Source organism: Mytilus edulis, chromosome 13 (assembly GCF_963676685.1).
Source record: "Mytilus edulis chromosome 13, xbMytEdul2.2, whole genome shotgun sequence".
NCBI lineage: Eukaryota > Metazoa > Mollusca > Bivalvia > Mytilida > Mytilidae > Mytilus > Mytilus edulis.
Genome location: NC_092356.1, coordinates 46,767,242 through 46,795,118, shown reverse-complemented (window position 1 = coordinate 46,795,118; position 27,877 = coordinate 46,767,242). Strand labels below are relative to the sequence as shown.

The 27,877-nt window shown below is 31.7% G+C and overlaps 1 protein-coding gene across 5 annotated transcripts in view; it reads right to left on the bottom strand.

The window, feature by feature from the left end:
• Nucleotides 1–1,966: 1,966 nt before the first annotated feature.
• LOC139500660 (uncharacterized) overlaps nucleotides 1,967–27,877 on the bottom strand; it is a 69,264-nt gene continuing 43,353 nt past the window's right edge. For all 5 annotated transcript variants that reach the window (XM_071289429.1, XM_071289431.1, XM_071289430.1 and 2 more), the window contains 7 exons: nucleotides 10,288–10,496; nucleotides 9,042–9,195; nucleotides 8,372–8,504; nucleotides 6,812–6,912; nucleotides 5,440–5,547; nucleotides 3,183–3,821; nucleotides 1,967–2,255 (listed from right to left, as the gene is read on the bottom strand). In XM_071289429.1, the coding sequence (XP_071145530.1) occupies nucleotides 2,202–2,255; nucleotides 3,183–3,821; nucleotides 5,440–5,547; nucleotides 6,812–6,912; nucleotides 8,372–8,504; nucleotides 9,042–9,195; nucleotides 10,288–10,496 (1,398 nt within the window). In that variant the 3' untranslated portion in view covers nucleotides 1,967–2,201. The remainder of the gene's footprint in view (nucleotides 2,256–3,182; nucleotides 3,822–5,439; nucleotides 5,548–6,811; nucleotides 6,913–8,371; nucleotides 8,505–9,041; nucleotides 9,196–10,287; nucleotides 10,497–27,877) is intronic.

Below are 27,877 nucleotides of genomic sequence, written 5' to 3'. Positions count from 1 at the left end.
CCATTGTGCATATATATTCGAGAAGTTCACTCGTGATAAAACAAAATAGTTGTCGTCCACTCTGACATTCAAATAGTAGTTCAACTGCTTGCTTGAAAACATCTACTATTTATCAAGAAAAACAAGGATAACAAAACCCATGGTAACTGTAGTTTGTTTTATCATACTAGAGCCAATATCTGCTGCACATTACGCAAGGATGTTATTTTATGTCTAGAAGACCCATCACTATTGGAATCTAGGTGAAAATAATGACAAGATCAAGCTTTATCTGCTATATCTATTTTAATGTTCAAAAAATAAATACAATGCACAGAAAATTCATTCACTTTGTGGAACGTGAAGTTCTTTCTATTCGTCTCATCAACCCTACTATGAACTAAGCTCTGAAGAATACATCAGAAGAGGGAGCAACGCTGATAACTTGTTTAAGATATGTCATCCAAACATAAAGATGAAAGCTTTTTGAGATGACGATATATTTTCAATGAGATCACTACCCATATCAGTACAAATGAAGAGGATGTAGCATATGCAGGCCACAGTAAGTCCTTCATTGATAACCCAAAACATGGGTGAGTCTACCTACTAAATGATTTTTAAATGATGTCCTACGTGATGCTAAATTCTATGCTGATGCTTAACATTTTTTAATAATTTTTTTTGGTCAAATTCTAGACTGTTTTTATATATCAATAATTTTTGGATGATGCTTAGTCAATTATATTTAATCACTTTTATTCTGATTTAGATTAGAGTGTGTAAAAAGTCATCAAATACAGTAGGCTCGTAATTTGGCAAGTATGTCTGGTTTCTTCAACAAAAGGCTAATTAGTGGTAAATGTTTTATATTTTACTTCAAAATTAAAACAAAATTTGTTAAAAATATTTGTGTTTCTTTCATTTCAATTCTAACTCATTTAATATTTATAAAAATAAAAAAATAGATCGATTATTTGTTTGTATTATGTTAGAAAAGAGGGGCGAAAGATACCAGAGGGACAGTTAAACTCATAGATAGAAAATAAACTGACAACGCCATGGCTAAAAATGAGGAAGACAAACAGACAAATAATTGTACACATGACACAACATAGAAAACTAACGACTAAGCAACACGTACCCTACCAAAAACTGGGGGTGATCCCAGATGCTCTGGAAGGGCAAGCAGATCCTGTTCCACATGTGGCCCCCGTCGTGTTGCTCATGTTATTACAAACCCGTTAAATAGTCTCATTTTGTAGGTCCCATTAATGCAAACGGGTGAGGATTGTTGTAATGACGTAAGGAACATATCCGATATCATCTGTGAAACGGTTATTCTATAATGATCAATTAACACGTGATGGCGTCCGTAAAATTTACGAAGGGATAATTTCAACTTCACCATTTGGAACTCTTGGTTTAATAGCTTCCTTGTTAGCAGCAACCCTCTATCAAGAAAATCATGATAGGAAATACATTCACGGGAATATCGTATCAATTGGGAGATATATACTCTGTATGCAGGGGCTGCTGGAAGGTTGCTATTTAGAAATGGAAAGTTCACAATTAGGAAACTGAAATCATCTCTTTTGTTGTAAAGTTTTGTTTTCAACCGACCTTCATTGTCAATTTCTAAATGTAAGTCAATATATGAGGCCGACTTAACTGTATATGTTGTATCCTTTATCTCTAGTTCGAAGGGATAGATGCGTTCAACATAGTCATCAAATTTTAAATAATTTAGTGAGAGAACATTATATATAGCGGAAAATAAAGTTAAAGGATATTGCTTACTTCTTATCGTTCTTCCTAAGAATTTCCTGTATGAAGTCAGCCTATATAATGATAAATAAACAAGTCAGCAAGAAGAGGGACACAATTGGTTCACATTAGAATGCCGACTGGTAAGATGACAGTATAATACGACTATATAGTTTATTCTCGTTGGTTTACCATCTTTTTAAAAACAAGAAAATCCAGAAACGATAATAACGTTTAATATGTAAGTTACAAAACATATGCATAACAATGAGTAAAATAATGTGTACCTCGTATCATGAATGGATGTCAAAAAACTATTTTGTACATGTTTTCGAATGTACATGTCTTAACAAAAATTCAACAATAAAATGCAAATTGTATATGAGCACCAAAGGAGATTATCTGTTCCGTTAAACACAGAGTTGTCTTTCTTTCTTCACATAAAGATTTGCTTCCTATGTAGGGGCAGCTCTAGCGTTAAGCACTTGTCTCGTTAGTTCTTCAAATGCCTGCAAAAATATAAAATTTTATATAGTTTATGATTGGACATTCTCTTATATTCAACTGATCATGACAAAAAGAAATAAAATGTTATTGAGTTAATGTCATGGTTAAGCAAACGAATAAGGGACATTGATTTATAAGACACATGTATTTTCTTTCTAATGCATGCGAATGTTTTAGTTGCTGTTTTCTGGTGAGATTAATAACTTATCCCATTATATCATTGCACAAGTTTATTTGTAAAAGGCTTGATCCAGTAGTACACGATCAACAGTTGACAAATCAACAAACATACAAAAACCATATTCAATATTCAAATTTAAATGGAACTTAAAAAAAAACCTGTTAAATATGAAATCTTAAAAATATGACTTGTAAATGATAATAATGATGTATAAATTTGGTGGCTGTAACAGAAAAATATAGAAAAGTGCTTTAATTGCACCACATTTATGAAGTGTGAGAAATGCATGAATTCATTCATAATAATATTATATTGCAATTTGCTTTATGAACCAAATTAACTTTAACATTTTAAAAGCATACACAAATAATTTTTTTTAATGTTTTTCTTAAAGAACAAAATGCATTGATTATGTTTGAAGTTGGAAGGTGCACTATTGCTAACATTCAAATATTTTTGCATAAAAACGCATATCTGTCATTTACGACAATTTAACATAACAGTTCATGTTATGTATACACACCTCTTGAAAGCATTTAACCACAATAATTTCTCTAACATATGAACATTTGATTTAATTCATTGATTTTCCAAATTGTTTTAACGAATTTATCACAAAAAGGAAAAATTTCTTATCAATCATGGATTGTTACCAAAAATCTTGTGTTAGCTTAAAATGTTTTTAGGCACAAACTTGTAGTTTTTGGGTAATCATTTCGCTGTTTACTTCAATTACAAGAAGACTTACATCAATTTCAGCTAATACGGTTGGATCAATTTCCTTTCTTGGAGACAACGATGTATCACTTTTACTATTTTCAAAAACATCATCTGATGATGTGCTATTCCTTGACTTTGTAAGGTCTATGAGACTGTTATTTGATTTCCTCGGACTTTGATCCGATTGATCTGAGTCGTCGTCATCATCATCTCGACTAAGATCTATATTTAAAGCACCATTAGAACCACCATTTGCAGTCACTAAACCATTATATTTCGGCACTTCAAAATGTTGCTTTTTAGATTTCCCTTTTAACGATCTTTTTGTCTTTTGAGCAAACTTTTGAACACTATTTTTCAATTTTAAACTGTTCCCACGAATCGAATCGTCATCTTTCTTTTCACTGTCCAGACTATCGGAAGACATGCCGTCATTGAATGGTAAAGAATCGTCTGAATGCATGAGATATTGAGGCTTTTTATTTTGATTCATGTCTAACATTTCCTTACGACTTATGTCTATATCAATTGTTTGCATTTTTTCACTCAGTTCACGCAATTGTTCTTGTAGATGTTCAGTCTTACTCTCATCCACTTTCTTTTTCTTTCCAAATATAAACTTTCGACCAGTTGACTGTGGTTGCATCTGTTTTTGAATTGTATCCATCTTGAAAAAGAAAAGAAATTGTTTTGTTAAACATATATATCTATTTTCACTATTTGTAAATTCAGAGATTAAAGATGTTGTTGTTATTTAAATGTTTGTTTTTATATTTACCTCATTAATAGTTTAATAAAGGCAACAGTAGTATACCGCTGTTCAAAGTCATAAATCAATTGAGAGAAAAAAATCCGGGTTACAAACTAAAACTGAGGGAATCACATCAACTATAAGAGCGTTTTTCACCAATCCATAAAAAAGCTTTTTTTAATTTTTTTATCACAAGTAGAAACTGAAATGTTGACATTTTTTTACAATCTGCTGTTGCCCGGCATGTGAAATATATTCAAACCCGGAATAAATAATTCATTTATAAAGCGTAAGATTATGTTATTTTCATTTTTTCCATTAAGCTGTTAAATTTTCCACGGTTTGAAATCAATGCATCTAATAATTTTCATTAAATAAAGGCAACAATATTTAACCGCTGGTCAATAGTCATGATTCGATTTTATTTAATAAAACATCAAATTGAGCTAATTAACTCAAACCGAGGAAAAACATTATCTATAATAGGAAATCTACGGAACAACAAAAACAATGAACTACCAACAAGAGCAAACGGCAACATATATTTAAACGGACTGTAGGTAACAACTGACATATTTCTGACTTGGTACAGGACGTTTTAAGAACAAATAACAAGGTAAATATACTTTAACAAAAACTCAAGACGTGTAATGTATTGAACTAAAGACTGGACAACACGAATCCCATCAAAATTGGGCGAAATTAAGTTGTCTTAAAGTTTTCAAAGATGCCAGGCATATACTGTCTAAGTCAAATACCGGTTTTGTCAGCAAAAGACTAAAGTGAGAACAAATACATCAGTCGAAAGTCCACATAACGTACAATATTGAAGGGCATTACATGATAATAAATTTATGCTCGAACATTTTGATAACTGAATTGTGGGTAAGATAAATACAACGTATCCGTGGTCAACTGTGAGACAAACATTCCATAATGAACAACCATGCCATGATTACAACCGCAATACTTCCAAAAAGATGACTTCAACTTCATTATCAAACCCCTTGAGTAAAGTAGATTTTCTGTAAACCGAAATCATCTTTTAAAGCAATCTGGATAAGAAGAACACTATCAGGACTACCGCACAATCAGAAGATTCATTTTAAATAGGCAGGAGCTGCTGGAATGTTTCTACATTAATTAGGAAAGTTCACAATGGGAAAAAAGTCATCTCTTGTCGTAGTTATGTTCTCAAACAAACCTTACTTACTGTCTATCTCTGTCTTTCTCTATAGAGAGCCTAGTTATGAAGCAGAGCTAAATTCATAAATGGTATTCTTTATTTCGTGCTGAAGTGGAGGAACATTATAAGGATAGTCGTCGATTAATTCGTAATAAAAAAAATCTGTTAAAAGGATGGCCGTTAAAGGAAGGAGACACCTTATTCCGAAGCTTATCTTTAAAACATGCCTCATTCAAATAATTCAGCGAGAAAGACGGCACTAGCCCTTACAAGAGGAGATTACACTATCTGTTAATAAACAACATCCACCAAACATTGCACATTTGTTATTGTTATTTAATTGTATACCTTAATTTGAGTAGACATTCTTCTTTGGCGTAACCGTACCACGTCAGATATCAGCTGATCATCCTGTACATAACCACCGGAAGTGTCAGTAGAATTCTGGTGCTGCTTCTGAAATATGACATATTCAGTAAAATTAAAATTTCTAAACAAAACACAAAAACATATACAGAGACAATGTCAAGCTGGATTAATATTGTTTTCCTTTTCCAAAACAATGCAGTTCTCTTACTAAGTAATATAAAACTATTGGCGATGTATGCGTGATAACAAAGGGGCAAGTATATACTCACAGGTGCATGTTAGAAACAGTGTGCTTGTGCGATTATGGAATACCCCTGCTTGAAAGCATCTAGTGAGGTACTATTCACCAAAAGTTGTGAAAGGCCGTCCATATCAGTGGAAACAACTTAATTCGAGTTGAAATGAAGCGAGTGATATATTGTTTCAAATAAAACAATCCCCGTAAATGCTCTTCATCATTTCAATTGACGTCTATCAAACAGTGATATCGAAACGCATTATCATGTCTTATATTGATAGCAAATCAGTGAAATGCTGATATATATGAAATAAGTCGAAAACTGACAAATTCATGAAGATAAAAGAATATTTTAGTCTATATGTAGTAACTTGTTGATGCAATAGCTTGAAATTAAAGAAAACAATTTAGCATTTTTAATCTTGATTGAAATATCCCATTTTGCATAATATTAAGTGTTGAAAGATGAATTTTTTTTTTCGGTACCTCTGATATAAGCATCCAATTCGATAAATAAATCAATGACAATACAGGAATTCTTGAAATCTACAGAATGTATGAACATTATACCATAGTTTCTATCAAACTGTCATAGAATCGAAACCCACTAATTAAGGGTACACAATGACATTATATTTCGAGATGTATTGAGTATTTGTGTATAATATTTGAAACACATTACAACAGCTAGGTTACCGATAAGCATCAAATTGAGAATGGAAATGGGGAATGTGTCAAAGAGACAACAACCAGACCAATAAAGACTAAAAGTGGATTTCCATGCAAAAATTAATAATAAATCTTCTCGAAACACTTGATATTATTAAAGATGTCAACCACACATGTAACGCAAACTTTGATAGCATGTCTTTGTTATTATTAACAGTGTCAACTTTTACAGTGTCACAATTGGACAAAAGAAAACCGTAATCTTTGTCTGGATTTAGGTACAATTATTTTGTTTATCAGCTCTTGCACGTTTTCATATGTTTATTGTTTTTTCAAAATGTTTCACATCGATCATCAGTATAAAGTCAAATCATTGTTGAAATGCGCATTTGACGCATGGTAAGTATAGTTGAATAAATATATTTTTGACGTCATTATACACACCTTCTGTCTGGCTGCTTGTTTAAGTTCAAGTTCACGTTTCTGACGTAGCATTTCCTGAAGTAATTTCTGTTTGACTGACTGACATTTTTCTTGATAATTATCTGTTGAAAATATCATTGTAAAATAAATAATACACTACATCTGGATATACATCAGTAAGATTGGTACAAATGTAAACAAATATAATTCGAACTGATACCAGGATGATAACAAAGTGATCTGTGATTGTGTTAAAGTGCCAAGTACAATACTGGAATCTGAGAGAGGAATTCAAAAGTAACGATATATTAAGGGGCCATATTAAGACTGTAGTTAGATTAGATGGGGACAAAATGGGTGTTGAAGTGCCAAGTACTACTGGATTCTTAGAATGCAGACGCATCGATACGTTAAAAATATAGTACGATCAGGTTGGAACAAAAAAAGGGTAATACAGTGCCAAGTACAACACTGGAATCTGAGAGTGGAATTCAAAAGTAACGATATATTAAGACTATAGTTAGATAAGATGGTAACATAAATGGTGCTGCAGTGCCAAATACTACTGGAATCTTAGAATGCAGACGTATCGATACGTTAAGAATATAGTAAGATCAGATGGGGACAAAAATGGTGTTGAAGTGCAAAGCACTTCCTGGAATCTGAGAATTCAGAAGTATCGATATATTAAGCCTATAGTTAGATTATGCGGGGACAAAAGGTGTTGAAGTGCCAAATGCAATACTGGAATTTGAGAATTTAGAAATATTGATATGTTATGACTATAGTTAGATTAGATGGGGACAAAAAAGGGTATTGCAGTACCAAGTACAATACTAGAATCTTAGAGTGGAGTCAAAAGAAACGATTTATTAAGACAGTAGATAGATTAGATGGGGACAAACAGGGTGACAAAGTGCCAAGTACTACTGGATTCTGAGAATGCAGACGTATCGATACGTTAAAACTATAGTTAGATTACATGGGAACAAAAATAATGTTAAAGTGCCGAGAACAATACTGCAATCTGATAATTCAGAAGTATTGACATGTTAAGGCTGCAGTAGATTGAATGGATGCAAAAAGAGATTTAGGATATTTAAACAGCATACACTTCAGCCTTATTTACTATGTACCAAAATGTATGTAACTGTGTTATTTGTAGGAAAACAATCAAAATTTTACATCAATCGAACTTGTAGAAGAAACGTGACAAAATGTTTGTTTTCTTAAACATTTCATATATTTGAAGCTGTTCTTAAGAATTAGGCAAAAACGTGCACTTTACTGATTAAATAGATTACTGCTATAATTAATCAGAAAATAAAGTACATTGTTTATAATCAGACGAACGATGCCAAATCGGAAACACCTATTTTACTTTGTTTTGCACTCTTTGCGTCACTGTTAACCACCATGTTACCATTATATTTTACCCTTGACGAATTATGCTGTAACAATGAAAAAAACAAACATATATGCTTCTGTATATTCTTCTTACTTCCAACACTAACTCTCGGGTATTGAAAGTTTGATGGTAACAATGCAATCATATGTTCTTTAGGTAGATAAAACAATTACCATTTTGATTATCGTTGTTGCTTTCAGCTTGACTATGCTCACTAGGTGGTTGTCCTGTTGCTGACTGGAGTTTTTCTACCCATAATTCCATTTCATCTCTGCTGTCCGCGGATAAATATGTAGAAGGGACTTCCTAAATTAAAAGATGACAGTGGTATTGCATTACTATCACAGTGTACACGCAGAAAAAAAATACATGGTTAAATTTTGAATTAAGATGAATAAGATGTGTAATATGCGTCAAATAAAAAGCAATCTAACCATACACAAAACTCTAAAGGACATCTTAACACACAGTCTTCACAGGTTCACAGAGGTCTGTTCAATGTTTTCAATCGCTTTGAGTCTAAACACTTAACTAAGTTTAACATCAATTATAAACTTAAAAAGATTTAATGTGTTTAAATATGTTGAGTAGGTTGACGATACTTATCAAAGCATACAAATAAGAAATATCTAAGTTTTGATAGAGACACATCAAAACCAACGAGAAATGGGAATATTTACATTGCATGTGATAAATCTAGAACATCACTCCACTTGCAGCAGTTTTTCACCTCGATAAATGTTTTACAATTTTACATCACGAAAGGTTTAGAATGACTATAAATGGATACACCAAGAGTCCAACATTTTTGTAAGGATTAAGTCAAACGAAAAGAGTACTAACCTCGTGGGCAAGTTTTATTGCAAATCTTTTCCCTCTAAACTGGTCAATTAGAGATGACACTTTGTAACCATGGAGATCTTGTATATCAACTGTTACTGTGTCATCTTCAGTTAAAAAGGAGAAAAGTGTTCCATCCTTTAAGGCATACCAGTATCTGTAAATTCACAAATAGTTTTATATATATAAATATATGAAATGCGTTGTTCGATGCGTAGTAATACTATACACGTCAGAACTCATTCAAAACATCACTATTAATCTAGTATGTTTTTTTAAATCCTGCTGCTAGCCTACGGTTTTTCTGATTAACCCGGTCGTGTTATTTTAGGCGTAATTTATTGTATGCATGTAACAGGAATGATCTGATATATCTGGCATCTAAATGATAAAGAAATCTGCAAAGCGAAACCTGAATTTGAAAAAAAGATACTTGAGACAGACCGCCCAATCTCAGATAATACAAAATAAAGAAATGAAGAACGAAAGTTCAATTAATGATGCTTAAAAAGCAAAAATCTAATACACACTAAGACACTATTTGATGTTTATATCTCAATATTTGATTATTATTCGTTAGTGTTGCTGTTGGTTGGAATGACTCAATTTACTTTAATATAAAAAGAACACACAAAACCCCAAAAGTATTCTAGTGCAGTACTACAAACAGCAAAAGTGGGAAATGAGGGGCGACATAAATTCTGCAATATTTATAGACCATGTAAAGGTATTGAAATAAAGATAAACGAAATTGTTCCGCTGTCTTTGAACGAGCAATTTCTCCAACACCATGCATCTTTCCTGTCAATACGAATAATTCAAATAATAAATTAAAAATACATGTATGCTCCAAGTCAGTGAAATTAAATGAGAATTATATGAGAACACAGATATGTTAAGAATTTTGTGTTTTTAGGTAAATAGTATGTCACGATAAATAATGAATCAAACTAAAATAATGTCTAAAATATATGTCAACATTGCTGTTACCATGACGTCAGAAATGCCAGTATTTATATAATTATAACATCCAACTCCCCCTCGAACCCAACAATAACCAAGAGGTTGTCAAAATGACATCAAACTATGTCTACATTATAAAGAAATATGAAGATGTGGTATGTGATATTTTGATGTCATTTTTATAGCTATGAACATGATGAAGGGCCATAACTCCTGAAAAGCAAATGTGAAAATCGTCAAAATTGAAATTGACCTAAAAAACAATAATATCATCAAAATGAATTACCTGATCCATTCACCGTTCACTAATCTCCTTTCCAGACCACCACATATTGGACAACTCCCGAGACTACTAGGTGTTATTTTCTTGACTGTTAATGGTTTGTGTCGTTTCCGAGTAGATGCTGGTGAATCTGGACAATAATTGTCAGCCATGTCAGTACGCGCTTTTATGTGAAATGAATGTGATCTTCTTACTTCTCGTCCGGTTGCTCCCTGTAAGTACAGAAAAACAAAACTTAAGCCGTCTCACAAATAACTGTATAATGTCCTTTATTCAAAATATTATTCTTAGGAGATGAAAAAAAAAATGTCTGCACACACATTATATAATCCACCTTGTTTTTGTGGTTTCAGATTTTATAAAAACACGACAATGGACAAATATCCAATATAAGATGTATAAGTAAGGATATACATGCTGACATGTTAAAATAAGTATAGATATCAAATCCCAAAGCGTCTCACAAATAACTGTTTAATGTACTTGATTCGAAATATTATTCTTTGGAGTTGACTCAAGAGGTTACAAAATAGAAGTCTGCACATACGTTATATAATCCACCTTGTTTTTGTGGTTTCAGATTTAATTTACTCCTCTATTTAATTAAAAAATGCTTAATACACGACAATGGACAAATATCCAATATATGTAAGGATATATATATGCTGGCAAGTTAATAAGAAGATATCGAATCTCAAAGCGTTGAAAAATACGACAGTAAAAATCTCATAAAATCTCGTTATAATCTCTCTAACAAGATACTTAATTCTTTGACTAGAATCTACAAACTATAAATGACAGTTTCAATCAGTTTATCTATAGTAAAATGAACTTTAATCTTTAATTCAATATACGTTTAAGTATACAACAGCATCGCTTTATTTAATGATAAGGTTTTCTGAATATTACAAAAGCGTGGCGAGACATAAAAGCAAGATGAAACACGAATGATGGGCATGCAATTGGTGCCACGCAATTATTGTCAGCTGTTGGAATGTCAGTGTGGAAGTTTATTTCATTTCGATAGTTATATATTTGTTTTCTTGTATATCAAAGAAATCTAATAAGTCATGTTAATGTAGATAAAATGAATAACGATTTTTTTATTGTATTATGCACGCTTTAATTTTATTTGCTTGCCTAATATTTTTTTTGTTTTCGTTACTTTGGTTGAGGTTTTTCCTACATTCTTTTCTATAAAACATTACATACGTAATGATTAATAAGAAACATGTAGATTTTATGATATCAAAATTAGCAATCATATGAGGGCACTTCTACGTATATAAACATAATGTGAAAGATGAACCTATTCAGTGAAGGAAACCCAATTTTTACTTGTGACGAATATGACCTATTGACATATACATAATGCTTATCGCTATTGGCACAAGTGAAATATATAATGATGGAAGGTGCAAATATTATATGCATGTTCAGGACGGCCATGAATTGTATTATTGGTTGGTAGCTTAACGTCCAGCGGCAAATATTATATGCATGTTCAGGACGGCCATGAATTGTGTTATTGGTTGGTTGCTTAACTTCCAACGGCAAATATTTCATGCATGTTAAGGGCGACAATAAAATATATATTTTATATGAATGTTTATTACATGTCTATGATAGATCGTCTTCGCTACCCAGACAAGGACACTTTTTAATAACTTAATATATAACCAAATGTATATAAAAGTGGTAGCAAAATAGGTCATTTAACTTTATTACAACCTTATTGGTGGCAGGTAGCATTTCTTTCTTAATTTCTGTTCTAAATATGATAATTTACATTCAAAATTTTGGAGGAGGCATGCATGTTAACTATTTATTATTGTCAATGTTGCATGTTTGTATTGTTTATTATTCCTTTTTGTTATTTAGTAACAATCCTATTGTTTTGAACTTTTACAATAATAAAATATTCTATCGTATCTTTTTCATCTTATCTAATTGGATAAAAAAGGAGAATGTTCTAAAAAAAGAAGGAATGATGGAATCTTTGTCAAACTAGAATGTGCTAGTAGTCTAAATTCATTATTGTGAAGCGATATTACCTAATCACCAAGGATAAAGAAAGTTAGCAAACATTCTAGTATATAATTTGAGGTTATCAACCTGGTATAAAGTCAGGATAACTCTAAAAAAAAAAAACCATGTAAATGAACAATACTAGAACTCGAACTAAGTGTACATAATCGAAGTTCACAAATCTTTAAAACTGGAAGTGAAATGTGTATAATTGGACAATCTGTATCATGTCATTCCCCCCTCAATACATCCCCCCCCAAAAAAAAAAACAATGAAAAGAAAACAATGCCTATGCCAGAAAATCAGGCACAAAAAGCGAAGAAAAATCTGAAAAAAATAATCAGTGCAAATACGCTAAGTCTCTACGTCTCCATCATTCATCCATATTTGTTATATAATGGAACAACATAGTTTATGAATGAACTCGGGGTTTGAATATTGTACATCTAGAATAGAATATTTGGTGAAATATCTATTCCACCCAGGTTAACGCGTTAAAGCAAATTATTTTTTCTTGCTTTTTAATACGACGACAATTTGTGCAAAATATCTTGCTGCTGATAACATAATCTAAACAAATATTATATCTTCAGCAATGTATGGTTAATGGGGATGATATAGAGTTAAAAATATTTGTACAAGCTTTCAAAAATAATCTCATGATCTTTGCATTATATATATTGGTTTTCAATAAATATATAAACATAAATTATGTCAAAATGTTTAAAATATCTCACCGTGGCATGATTCTACTGAACTGAACTTGTCTAGGGTCAATTTCATAAATCGGTAATGACGTACATGTACACAATCACCAAATTTCCCCCAAAACAAACTAATAAATTGAACCTGAAGACAGACATTATTATCTGTTCTTTGTTCCAGTTGTTGTCTCTTTGACGTATTCCTCTTTACCATTCTCAATTTTAGGCCGCAACTGTAGTATACAAAAAGATTGACAGACAGACGTACGGACAAAAACAACAATAGAAGAAAAAGATGAACGGAGACACAAACGAACAAAAATAACTGTTGTAGAAAAGGATGGACGATCAGCCGTACAGACACAAACAACTGTAGTATAAAAGGATGGACGGACAGACGTACAGTAAAAACAACTGTACAAGAAACTACGAAAAAAGGATGGAAGGACAAATAGACTGAACAGTAAATACCGTATACTATAGAAGCTGAACAGTAAATACCGTATACTATAGAAGCTGAACAGTAAATACCGTATACTATAGAAGCTAAACAGTAAATACCGTATACTATATAAGCTGAACAGTAAATACCGTATACTATAGAAGCTGAACAGTAAATACCGTATACTATAGAAGCTGAACAGTAAATACCGTATACTATAGAAGCTGAACAGTAAATACCGTATACTATAGAGGCTGAACAGTAAATACCGTATACTATAGAAGCTGAACAGTAAAAACCGTATACTATAGAAGCTGAACAGTAAATACCGTATACTATAGAAGCTGAACAGTAAATACCGTATACTATAGAAGCTAAAAGTTTACTACCGTATACTATAGAAGCTAACAGTTTACTACCGTATACTATAGAAGCTAACAGTTTACTATCTACGATTCGAAATTCTTATATGATGAACATAAATCTTATTAAATGTTTGGAAATATCTTGTTAGAAGAAAAAAACATATTTGTATTGTTGCTTTTTCTTGTTAAAATGCTCGATGATTTGTCAATGACACAAGGAACACATTAACCTTGTTATAATAGAATATGTATACATATGTATGTATAACACATTGTTCCAATTAAACAAGGTCACAATACTTTGAGATAAAAATGTCCTCCCTATACGGAAAGCCATTTTCCCTATGCAACAAAGATATTTCAAATCTATTGAGAATTTATTGAAATTAACTTTTGTACTTTCTGTAAACGCCCACGTTTCTAAGAAAAATATAATATTGAAGATAATCTAAGTTGTATATTTCAAATATTCGGTGTAAATTGTGATGCAATATAAATGTTTTATGGCCTAATTTAAATGTATTACAATATTGTTGAACAAGTTAGTGAATGGCCTGCTTATATATAATAGTAGCCACTTTTTACATTCCAATAGGAAATAGTTGCCATCGAAAAAGTTTTGGAATATAATGCCGATCTTGTTAGCCTTCCAAAACCCTACAGTGCAACTCGTTTAAACCCTATGTTCATTGCATAATGGATCAGATACAAATGCACTCTCAGTTTGCTAAGTTTTAGTCAACGACCTGGGAAGTTCCGACCAAAGAGCTCAAATGGCATGGCATATTGTAAACTAAATGTCTGTATTACTAACCACAGAACATAAAGCGTCTTGGTTCAACTTGCATATATCAATAAACAAAGATTCGGGGTATACGACAACGAGACAGCATCCAAACAAAATAGCTTGGGAACCCAGTAAAACTTGATATATTCTCGCGACGCAAGTTCAGCCACTCAATATATAAGAGAATGGAAACGGGGAATGTGTCACAGAGACAACAACTCGATCAAAGAGCAGAATACAGCCCAAATCTGACAAAATATGAGTTATTTCAATAGAAACTATCTAAGATCTACCGTCATTGCCATAATCCTCAAATGAAAAATAAACCAAGCATTCATGAAGATTTAACAAAAGATCACCTCGGACTGGGAGATCTCTGTTGTGTTGCAAACTTATGGTGGTAAATAATACGATTCTTGTTTTGGTAAATTTGTGAAATTTAAAAATATTTACAACAAAGGCTGTTTTGATAATGTCTTTTTCACGTTTTACATCACTGCGGTTTAGCTAATTACCCATTCAAGATTAAACACTAACGTTCCTCTCTGGCTGTTTAATGGGAACCAATACATAACAAAATCTCAAAATATAAATAGAGTATGAACAGTTACATCTGCAAGTGTTTTATTTATGAGGGTGGTCGTAAGAAAAAATAGATTAGATTAACTATTAAATGGGTTTAAAATTAGATCATCAGCGAGAACAAACATCGAGTGGTTTTAATTGATCTTCCATGGAACTTAGCTTAAAACAGTAAATCGGTAAGGTTAACGTGAATGAAATGTGATAATATAAATGGCGAAAGTCTGTATTCAATTTATTTTTGGTAAAATATTTCATAGGGAAAAAAATCTTAAAATTATAAAGTTATAATGTAATCAAGATTTTGATTGGTAACATATTTCAAAGAAAAAATTATAAACTTTTAATTACAAATTCAAAATAATATTTACTTTATATCATCTTGTAAACATTTAATCAAACGGAAGCTGTATTATATCGCAGATTAAGTAAAAATTAAAAATAAAGTTCTGAAATGATTGAACCAAATGGTAAAGCTGAGCTAAGTTTATAAAGTTCCATTACATGGAATGGCGTACTTGTAAGAATTTACATGTTTTACTACACAATATGAACTGTACAATGGTCAACATGGCCAATAACACATAGTTTTCATACCAGAAACATATATAATGTGTGCCTTTGACATGTTTACATTAATTTATTAGTAAACATGTCTATCATGGCATTCTAGGTCAAAATATATACATGAAAAGAAAAAAAGAAAAGAAACAATAGCCTGGATTTAAAACAAGAGTACGTTTTAATGGCCTTCAATATATACAGTGTATATCTTTTTCTTCTACAATTTACCGAAAATATCAAAGATACTATAAAGATTTAAAATTCAGGATACACCGAGTTAGTCAAACGTATATCAACTTTTGATTATTGATTGTATAAATAAAACTATATCTATGTTAATCTTTTGATTATAGCATGGCTCTGCCTGGTATTGTCATAATGTTTTCAGTTCAAACGTGCACATATCGCTGCCTGGCATTGTCATAATAAATTCAATTTAAATGTGCACAAGCCTGGTATTGTCAAAATAACTTACACATACAAATGTATCGGTCTGCTATTGTACTTTAAGTTCAGTTTACATGGTTGCATGTCTCGGTTTGTTATGGTCTATTTTTCATGCCGCTGATTCATGTCTCGATTTTGGATTTTTCATTTGATATTTAGATATTCTCTGAATTCCCTTGCAGGGCAAATTATAATAGCCGTCTTGTGTTCATTTCAAATCCGTTCAATGTTCAAAATAAGTATACAAACCTAAAGACATTGGTTCTGGATTGTTTGAAAAGTTTATAAATTATGATTGTATCATCCCCCCTTTTTTGAGTGACCTTGATTTGAACAAAAACATATTGTGTATTGGTTCTAAAATATTTAATAGAAATAACTGTTTGCAATGCAGTAAAAACTGGAAAGCATTCCTAATCTTAACAAATATATATTTGTATCATCCCCCTTTGTTATTGACCTTGAAATGAGCAAACACATATAGTATGTATTGGTTCCAAAATATTTAATAGAAATAACTGTTTGCAATGCAACAAAAACTGTAATTCTTATCAATAATTCATACTATGAACATTACTTCAGGGTTGTAACGACCTGGTAAAGACATAAAGACGGATGTTTTATCTCTGCAACACTTGCTCTTCTATCCCACTATCTATCAAAAGATGATAGAGATACATTTTTCCAATACAGATATGTAGATCAGGAAACATAATAATAAATACCATTAAAACCAAAGTCAAAAGGAAATACGGTAATTTAAAACCAATTTTACACTTGCTCGACTTTTGAAGTCATTCAAAATGATGTAGAAGTTTAAACAAGCTTCATTTTATTATAGAAGTTTTAAATATGTCCAATAAATTATATCACTTGACGTTAAATTTAAACTTATTTTTATGATTCACTGCTGGAGATTTTAATATATAAAATAAGGTCAGAAATTATTATTCGTTTTGTGAAAGAAAAGAGACACAAAGGTTACTAAAAACTAGCATATATAAGATATTTTAAAAGTAGAATGGATGTTCAAATACAGTCAGACTCATGGCAGAATTTACATGCTAGGTACGTAGGACTTCAAAAGTTAAAATTTAAATATTGCCTACTTGCAGTTTACATATATCCCAAGAAGAATAAAACTTCCCTGTTGTCAAAATAAGCAGCATAAGTAAAAACAATTGCAAAACAACTAAATATTTTAAAGTCTAAATGAAAATATATATATTTTTTTGTATTCAAAGTCAGGTTGCTTTATCATAATATATCAGCAACATATAATAGTAAAAACTTACTGCAAAAATAAAATATAGAAATTCACTATAACCAAGTAGCGGAAACGATTCCCTTGTAAAACAACAAATCAAATGAACCTACCTGCGAATTGATTGAATTTATCAATGCTCCTATTTCAAAATATAAACAAATCTGGTTGAACCACAGATTGTGATGACGTGATAGCGAAGTCTCTACAACTCTAGCGAATTACGTAGAGACGTGAGGTTTTGTAATATAATTGAACTAAAAGTTTACTATGCAATTTTCTGTTAATAAAACACTTAAAACCTATCATTAAAACGTCTTACAGATTGTAATGAAGGGTTGTTCAGCATTATTTATGTATGTTCAACAAATATTTAATGATCAGGTATTTTAGTGATTGATTTTTATTTACATTAAGGTCTCGATCGCACCCTCTAGTGTTTGTTTCTGCTATCTAAGATGTATAATATGTTAAGAGATTGAAAAAAAGGTCGGGTAAAATCATAAGTGGTTCGATCAACAAGTAACTTCCAATAAAACGCAAATTCCATTCAGAAAAAACCCTGTCTTAAAAAGCATGTATTACGTTAGTTCTTTAGGGTCTACCACAAAATTGGGGCATGCAGGTACATGTAAATTACAAACAGTCTACTTGCACCATGTCGCCGTACAATAGACCCCACAAGAGTTTGTGTTGTTGTATGAGACATTTTCACGTAAATTGTCCCATCATTCTTTATACCAAGCACCTTCAATTTTGAACTTCTAAGTGGCTTTCCTTTTCAAATGTTCTGTGTTTATATTATTATATTACTGATAAGTAAAATTATATAATGCAAAATGATGTAAATTTACCTGTAAACAGTTGAATCTTTTCAATATTTTCCATTTTGAATTGGATCTCCTGCTCATTTTATAATAAAATCCATAAAATATGTCGTTAGAAATTAATAACCAGTTGTGTGGTGCATTGTTGCATGTATAAATATAACGATTTACACGTTTTTATAAGCATTATAAGGCCACAGAAATGGATTTACTATATTATCAAAGCAAACATGTTTTTTTCTTCATAAATACATTGCACTATCCGGCAAGGTTAACCTCGAATTCCTTGCAGCGTTTTTAAAATACACAGACGATAAGTCATCCCAGAATCGTTTTTCATGAAATCCGAACGCAATGTTCTATTTCACAAATAAACTATCAATTTAACCGATTCAAGGCAAATACGAAAAACTTTCATGTGGCCTTAATTTAAACAGTTTTACAGATTATGTGCAGGTTAACAATAGAAAAATATTTCGAAAGGCCAAGTACCTTCGACTTTTTAATAACAATTTAATTCTATAAATCTTTCCTAAATGATTTGAACAAGTACCATTACTTTATCATACACAACATAGGGTGAATTCGTTTCATTCGCCTCTAGTTTAAAATGAAGCTTAGCCATCTTAATTGGAAAGATAAAGCATGAAATAAATGTAATTTACTTAATTAGAAATAAATGATGTACTTTGCTAGAGGATGGTTCAAAATTATAGATTCTTTATTTATTTACCAAGTTACAGCTGATTTCATTGATTATGTAGGGAAAGGTAGAATTCTTGGTTAGCTTGCTTGTTAGCTGAACTGTGAAATCATTATTAGGTTAGGTAAACTACCCTCATTTAAGAGTAGACTAGTCCGACATATAACCAATCTATCTGTCTGTAAGAGTGTCTACTTTGAAAAGAGGGTAATATACCTTACCTTATAGCGACTTCACGGTTCAACTAACAAGCAAGCTAACCAAGGATTCTACCTTCCCCTACACACTCAATAAAATCGGCTGTAATGGTTTAGAGAAAGACGGTTTTACGTAAATAACATACGGATTATGTGCAAGACAAATTTGTATAAACAAGGATAAACACACGAGAGATTGATGAAAAACTGGGAGAACGAATTTCTGTATTCATTATTCTTATAGATTTCCAAATATTTTTCAATACTCTAATGTTTTTTAAGGATTAACTGACGACTTCTAATCATTGACTCCGTTTGATAGGACGGTAGCTCTTTTGGTTTTTATTAGATCTAGACTAGTCCGACAGATAACCTATCTATCTGTCTGTAAGAGTAGACTACTTTGAAAAGAGGATAGTATACCTTACCTAATAACGACTTCACGGTTCAGCTAACAGCAAGCTAACCAAGGATTCTACCTTCCCCTACACACTCAATAAAATCGGCAGTAATGGTTTAGAGAAAGAATGTTTTACGTAAATAACATACGGATTATGTGCAAGACAAATTTGTATAAACAAGGATAAACACACGAGAGATTGATGAAAAACTGGGAGAACGAATTTCTGTATTCATTATTCTTATAGATTTCCAAATATTTTTCCATACTCTAATGGTTTTTTTTAAGGATTAACTGACGACTTCTAATCATTGACTACGTTTGATAGGACGAAAGCTCTTTTGGTTTTTATTAGATCTGTACAATTTAGAATATATAGCGCAATTTATCATACATCTATTTAGAATTACAAAGTACACAGTACCTTTCCTGTCTAACAATTCAAGGCCATCTACCTGTTTCTATATATAAAAAATAACCAGTGTTCTATACCTACACGAGATAATCTTAACTTTTAAGAAAAAACATTGTAATATTCATGCCAATCAAAGTTTTTTTTTAAAACGTAATCCGTTTGTAAAGTTTACCAGTTGAAATTCCAAAGCTTTCTGATACTCTTTAATCCGAAGCATTTATCCAACTATTTGAAACCGCATATTTCTAAAATCAACACGAACAACTTCAAATAAAAAATGATTCAGATTTGATATAAAACAAAGCACGGACAATGCTCCTGGCTTACCTAGTGCAGCCTAAATGTGCATGAAATGTATGTTCTATGTCTTCTATGTTTTAATATTTGTATTGTGTATGATTTTATGTAAATGTATGAATTTGTCGGTTATAAAAGCTCAGAGAGCTTATGTTTATTTGTTATGTAACATGCCGACTATAAATAAAGCTTTGAATTGAATGAATTGAACTGGCTTGGAGCAGGTGCTTGAATGATATGTGGCTTGATTTGTGCGATCTCAAACATCCAGCTTTTAATTGCGGTTTTGCGTTTGACAAAAAACACAGTAACATAAATTTGACTTGATTTTCCAATATCAAATGTTATTATTAAATTTTTTATTTGAATCGACCAAATGCACACCTGATACGCTCTGATTTATAAACAACTTTTATATGTGAAGTTTGATTGCAACGTTCTTTAGTTATGCAGAAAAAGGTATGTGCATGCTGAGCATACTTACTAAATTGTTGAACCGAAATTAATACTAAGATATAAACCCATTGATATAACGTTATTGCTTTAAGTAGTTAATTTAAAGAAGAATCAGTCGTTTTGATATTTTATGATAAAATTTTGAACAGGATGCACAATTTTAAGTTTTATATATTAGATGTGTCGATAAAATTGTAATAAATGAGAAATAAAATAACTTTTAAGTAAAGTACAAAAGTTGGAAAATGTTACACGCGTTTTTTTTTTTAGAAAAAAAAATTAATTTGACAAAGTGGCAAAAAATTAATAATACAAATATGAAAAAAAACATTTTAGTCTTGCGTCAAACATTGAGTAAGTGGTTGATATCCCCCTCCCTCTAATACCAAGTTCCGTGATTGAACAACACTATAGCATAATAAAAAAATCTTTGTCAATAAATTTAATGCATGATACCAACAAAAGAAAAACAAAGCGAAAAACAACAAGAGTGCACACGCTGAAATGTCTCGCCTTCTTTACTAATCATTGATATTATGTTGATAGTCCTAAGTATAAAGCTTTATTACAACTGTCACATAAACTTAACATTAACCAAGATAGCTAAATAAAGACCAGTGAACCATGAAAATGAGGTCAAGGTCAGATGAACCATGCCAAGCAGACATATACAGCTAACAATGCTTCCATACAACAATTACAGTTGACCTATTACTTGTAGTTTAAGAAAAAAAGACCAAAACACAAAAACTTAACACTGTTCAATAAACCGTGAACATGAGGTCAAGGTCAAATAAAACCTGCGCCACTGACATATAGATCATAAAATATTTCTATACACCAAATATAGTTGACCTATGGCTTATAGTTTTTAATTAGATAAAGAGACCAAAACTCAAAAACTTAACTTTGACCACTGAACCATGAAAATGAGGTCAAGGTCAGATGACACCTGCTCGCTAGACATGTACACCTTACAATCATTCCATACAACAAATATAGTAGACCTATTGCATAAAGTATGAGAAAAACAGACCAAAACACAAAAACTTAACTATAACCACTGAACCATGAAAATGCGGTCAAGGTCAGATGACACCTGCCAGTTGGACATGTACACCTTACAGTCCTTCCATACACCGAAGTTACTAGCCCTACTGCTTATAGTATCTGAGATATGGACTTGACCACCAAAACTTAACCTTGTTCACTGATCCATGAAATGAGGTCGAGGTCAAGTGAAAACTGTCTGACGGGCATGAGGACCTTGCAAGATACACACATACCAAATATAATTATCCTATTACCTTTAATAAGAGAGAATTCAACATTAAAAAAATCTGAACTTTTTTTTCAAGTGGTCACTGAACCATGAAAATGAGGTCAAGGACATTGGACATGTGACTGACGGAAACTTCGTAACATGAGGCATCTATATAAAGTATGAAGCATCCAGGTCTTCCACCTTCTAAAATATAAAGCTTTTAAGAAGTTAGCGAACGCCGCCGCCGTAGCCGCCGTAGCCGCCGCCGCCGCCGACGGATCACTATCCCTATGTCGAGCTTTCTGCAACAGAAGTTGCAGGTTCGACAAAAACCAAGATGAAGCCCACACAAATGTTCAATTTGATGTACAGTTTAAAATCATTTACTTTAATTGTAAAATAGAAAATAAGGTTACAGGGTTTAGGTTGACATTAAATGAGAGATGTGGTTTTGAAGATGTCCAAACTTATTTAATTTTAAGTGTTTTGTACTTGTAACTCTATTCAAAACGATTAACTTATGTTTCAAAGGTTCACTCTGTATTTTTATATTAAGTACAAAGTAACTTCAAGCTATAAAATAGTTACGGAATTAAACATGCACAAAAGGCGTATATTCTGAGTCAAGTAGTATAATTTTAATGACTCTTTGTGTGAACATCCAAGTTATATAGTAAGTGAAAATAAATTCTTAATAATCAAAAGGATGCTTAAAACTAGCATATTAAAAAAATCCAAAACAAGCGCAAAGTACAAAGCTATCTCCCGCACAATGTCAGACGTTTTTAACACCAATAAATCAAATTTACAAATACAGATTTATGCATTTTAATGTTCAACTTTTTCATGGCCCATCATACTTTTGTCCATAAAGGGACACATTAATGTATGTTTCCCATCCGGTAATACACGAATATATATTATCGTTAATATAATTATTTGACCAGAACACACATTAAAAGGTCAAATTGCCATTGGGTGTATAACAAATGTCAAGTTATATATAAATAAAGCTATGATCTAACCATTACTTAAAGTAGATTTTTATACTAAATAATAGATTACCAGAGGCGGAAAATAGTTTCTACTTTTGTTAATTTAATATCAACAACATACAAGCTCGATTTATCGAGCCACTATTATCGAATGGTCACTGAATTGTTCGAGTAACTAATAACTAAAATTTTAATTCAGAGATTTTTATAAATTAGTGAGAGAATTAAAGCATTCGAGAGCAAAAGATATGTAAACCAGATTTCAACGCCCTAATTTGTATATCTTTATCTAAGGAACTAACAAATCGTTTATGGATATATTGTTAGCGCCGTATAAAGCTCACCAAAAATACAAAAATAACCGCAACTTTTGACAACTTTCAAACCAAAAAACTCATTTATTTAGGATTGAACAGCTTGACTTTTAAAAGGTAAAAACGTCCTTTATCTGTCACTGTAGGAGACATAAAGTTGGCATTTATGGTCGTAATAGATATAACAATAACATATATTATAAATCGTAAACTTTCAATTCAAGAAAGCCCATCAAAAGTATCATGTTTAATTTGAACTCTTTAGCATGTCGCGATGGAATATTTCAAGTGAAAGTATGAAATCAGATATCAATAGAAATAGGTAATTTTTGTATCAGAAATGTTACGTTTATTCGGTACAATGTCATATATATATGTATATCGAAATAGGAGATTACAATCGCCTCTTTCTTTGAAACTTATCCCTTTAATTTTCAATGCACCCTAGTTTCCGTAACAGGTCACTTTTAAGATATGCGCATAAATGATCTAAACATGCAATTCAGGGTTACACCATTAAGATCTTAAGCAAAGATGCAACACATTTAAATGTGTTTATATTTTCCAATAACACTATGGTTAACAGTTTCTTAAAAGCTCTATCTTGACATGCGCCAATAAGTTTCTCAACATTTACTCCTACCTCAGGAAATTGCAAAGAATAGAAAGATCTTGCATGTATACTTTCTCAATTAAAGATGTTGTGCCATCATCCTGCTTTAAGCATATACCAGATTTGCTATCCCTTATTCATATGCCCCTCTGGAGTTAAAACATAAAACCTTCCATGAATAAACACATTTTTGCCTTTCAATAATTTAGATTCGAAGCATCCTTAGTGAGACCACAACCAACCGTGTACGTCGAAAGCAATACATTCGGTGCTTTTTACTCATAACTTATCAATTATCAGAACGTATTAAAATCAATCATTATTTTAAGAAATGCGAAAAACAGATTGATATAGCATTTCATTAAAAAATTTGACTAGCTTTGCAGTCAAACTTGTGGTATGCTTTAATGTTTGAAGATAAAACATGATAACAACTTACTGTGTAGTTAGAACATACCTATCCGAAATGTCACACGAGTTGACCAAAGTCCTGTTATATACAAGTCAACAATTTTATATTTGATATTGTAGCATATATAACGCCTGCAATTCCATTAAATGTCAAAAATCAATCGCCATCGAATATTTGGCCCAATAAATGTTTATACTATCATGTCTTCATGATGTTACATGCAGATAAATATAGTAACTTTTCTGTTGTGGACAAAGTTAATGGGTATGAGGGTATTCAATCATTCTCAGATTAACCCCTAAAAGGCCAAATCGGCAAATACTCCGCTTTTCAATCTTACTAAAACTTTCTAATGAATTCATATATTAGGAACATCAGAGATGAAAAGAATTCTTTCCATATTTTACGAGAATTAAATTTGGCCTCTTTCAGGTCATTTGCATACTACATAAAAGGACATTTATTGTGCTAGATATAAAATAGCAATCAACTTGTAACGATGGCGTGTGACATATGGATAATAATTTATACATTAACAAGACCAAGTAAACAAGTCGTAGGTGTATAAAGGGTCGAATTTCCGGAACTTAAATTACATAGATATAAGAAGATGTGGTATGAGTGCTAATGAGACAACTCTCCATCCAAGTCACAATTTATAAAAGTAAACAATTATAGGTCAAAGTTCGGTCTTCAACACGGAGCCTTGGCTCACACCGAATTAAGAACAAGCTATAAAGGGCCCCAAAAAAATACTAGTGTAAAACCATTCAAACGGGAAAACCATCTATTCTATATAAAAAACAAGAAATGAGAAATACTTATAAACCACATCAACAAACGACCACCACTGAACATCAGAGTCCTGACTTAGGACTGGTGCAAAAAAACAAAAATGCAGCCGGTTTTAACGTTTAATAGGTACCGACCTTAACCCTTATCTGAAACAATAGTGCAACATCACAACACAAAGGCCATTTGTCCATTGAAATTACCAAAATCAGCAATAAATCGCAATTTACTTGGTCTGACCACTGAAAAATTACAAACAATTTATAAAATGCAAAAAGGGTCGAATTTCCGTAATTCAAAATTACATGTTTACATGTTACTTTCAAATTGTTTAGTTAAATTGATGTTCTCTATCGTTGCATACCTTTTAAAATAATTTGTCATACGAAATAATTTATTTGTAGGGAGATGAAGGCAAATTTGTAAATATATGTGAAATCTGTGCATTCTCTGACTAATTTGAATTCATCAACCTACAACAAAGGCAACATGTTGCCCGGGGGAGAGTGAAGTTAAGGTCACGTGTGCTGTTCCAACATAAATCAAATTATATCCCGCTTAATATAATTTCACTGCAATATAAATAGACATTTTTATTACCTTCAGTGTTCTTATTTAGCATACAATTAAAACAATATGACAAAGACGTGTTATTTAATAGTGCCATTACGAACATGTACTATAGGTCGTAGTCAGTACTGCGTTAAATATTTACATGGTAAAAACACATATTATGTATGCAGACTGCAGTGCATATATGCGGGGGTATAGGTCACTGGCGATTCTTGATTTATCTCTCATGGGAACCGTTGTCGTTGCTAAGCAATATTTACAGAGAATATTTTATAATGTCAGATAACAGGCTTTTATACTTTTTTTTTGCATGACATTCTTGAAGCAAAAATGGTTGAAATACTAAAAATCTTTAAAATCAGTAAGGTTGTATTTTAAAACCTTGATAAACCATAATCGACATACTATGCCTAAGGCAAGCATGAACACATTTTCCCCCTCTGTGAACGTCATCAGGAGATTGTGAGATTCCGTCCCAAATCTTGATGGTAAAATATAGCATAGTACACTGACATATTGGATCAGCTTGGTCAATAAAGTCATCAGAGATACCCATGTAGGATTAATTTGTTGTACGCCAGATCTATACCCGTTCGCCTACAAAAGAATCGCCATTAACGCTCGAATCAAAAAGTTAAAAAGTAAAAAAAAAAAAAAAAAAATCGAAGTTGGAGGAAAGTACGTTATCTTTTCCACTGTACCCTAAATTATATGCACGATCATAAATTACATGCACGATCAGTCAATTGAGATTACATGTATACTCGATAAAATAAATGGTAGAGTTTGATTAATAAATCAATTGATTTTAAGTTTAAGACATACACTCTGTAATTTATCATTCGACAGGTCCTGCTTACGTGGGCTAATATCTCTTATAAACAACGAAATCCTGCAGTGAGGCAAAGTTCAATTGTTTGTTTGAAATACTTGTCCCTAGAATCTAGGTCTCTTATTTCATATATTAATCTAAAATTTAAATTCAAATGACATTTACACAACAAGTGCAACTTTTATTACTTATAAATTATTTAAGTCATACATGTACATGTAAATCGAGCACCATTACGTATGAGAATCTTGAAAAGATTTATTTCATGGAATTTTAATAAGCAGCTATTTAATATTTATTGCATGTCAGTATACTTGAATAGGTAGATAATTAAATTTTCTTCAAACAAATACATCCTTCATCAAATAGCTAAGTAAAGATCAAAACCTCGCAGGGTAAATAAGTCAAGGTATTTTATTTGCTCTTTTACGGAATAAACGTATACCTCACAGAAGCCATTTAAGTTTAATCTTCAATGAATGTTGAAAAAAGCAATCAGTTTGCATAATGCTATATCGATTATAATCATGAACAAAACCATACTAAACGTCCTGAGGCAGCCGTCATAAAAAAGTACCAGGGAAAAGTACTCTTGTATATTTCAACCGAAACTAATTCTGGGCATCTATAGATATGTAAGAAGATGTGGTGTAAGTGACAATGAGACAACTCTCCATCCAAGTCACAATTTGCAAAAAGCTAATCATTATAGGTCAAAGTACGGCCTTCAACACGGAGCCTTGGTTCTCACCGAACAGCAAGCTATAAAAGGCACCAAAATTACTAGTGTAAAACAATCCAAACAGGAAAACCAACGGTTTAGTCTTTCTGAAAAACGAGAAACACATATATAAACCACAATCTATGTTTTATAAACCACAACCATTTGCAAACTGTAAAGAAAATTATCAGAGCGTAACCAACGCTATTAACTTTATTTCTGAACAAAATATAAGTCAAGAAAACAACCGCAAAATATTTATAATACAGAAACCAATTTAAAAAGTGAAAAATGGTATAACAATCCATTTTTACGTATACCTAGAAAGAATGTAATAACAAATACTTCTACCTTCAACAGTTTATGCAAACACCAGCCACGTTCTTTTGAATAATATTACACCATGTATAGTAGGAAATATACTCAATATATTACAGAAAAAAAGCAAATGGAGAAAACTTCAAAACACGAATAACAATGATGCAGCGTTACAAAAAACGTGCCAGTCTATAAATATAAAAAGACCATCACGCTTGCCAAATAGAAACAAACGACTTTTACCCATTTGTTGAACCGAAGTCCCCCTCAAACAATCAAGG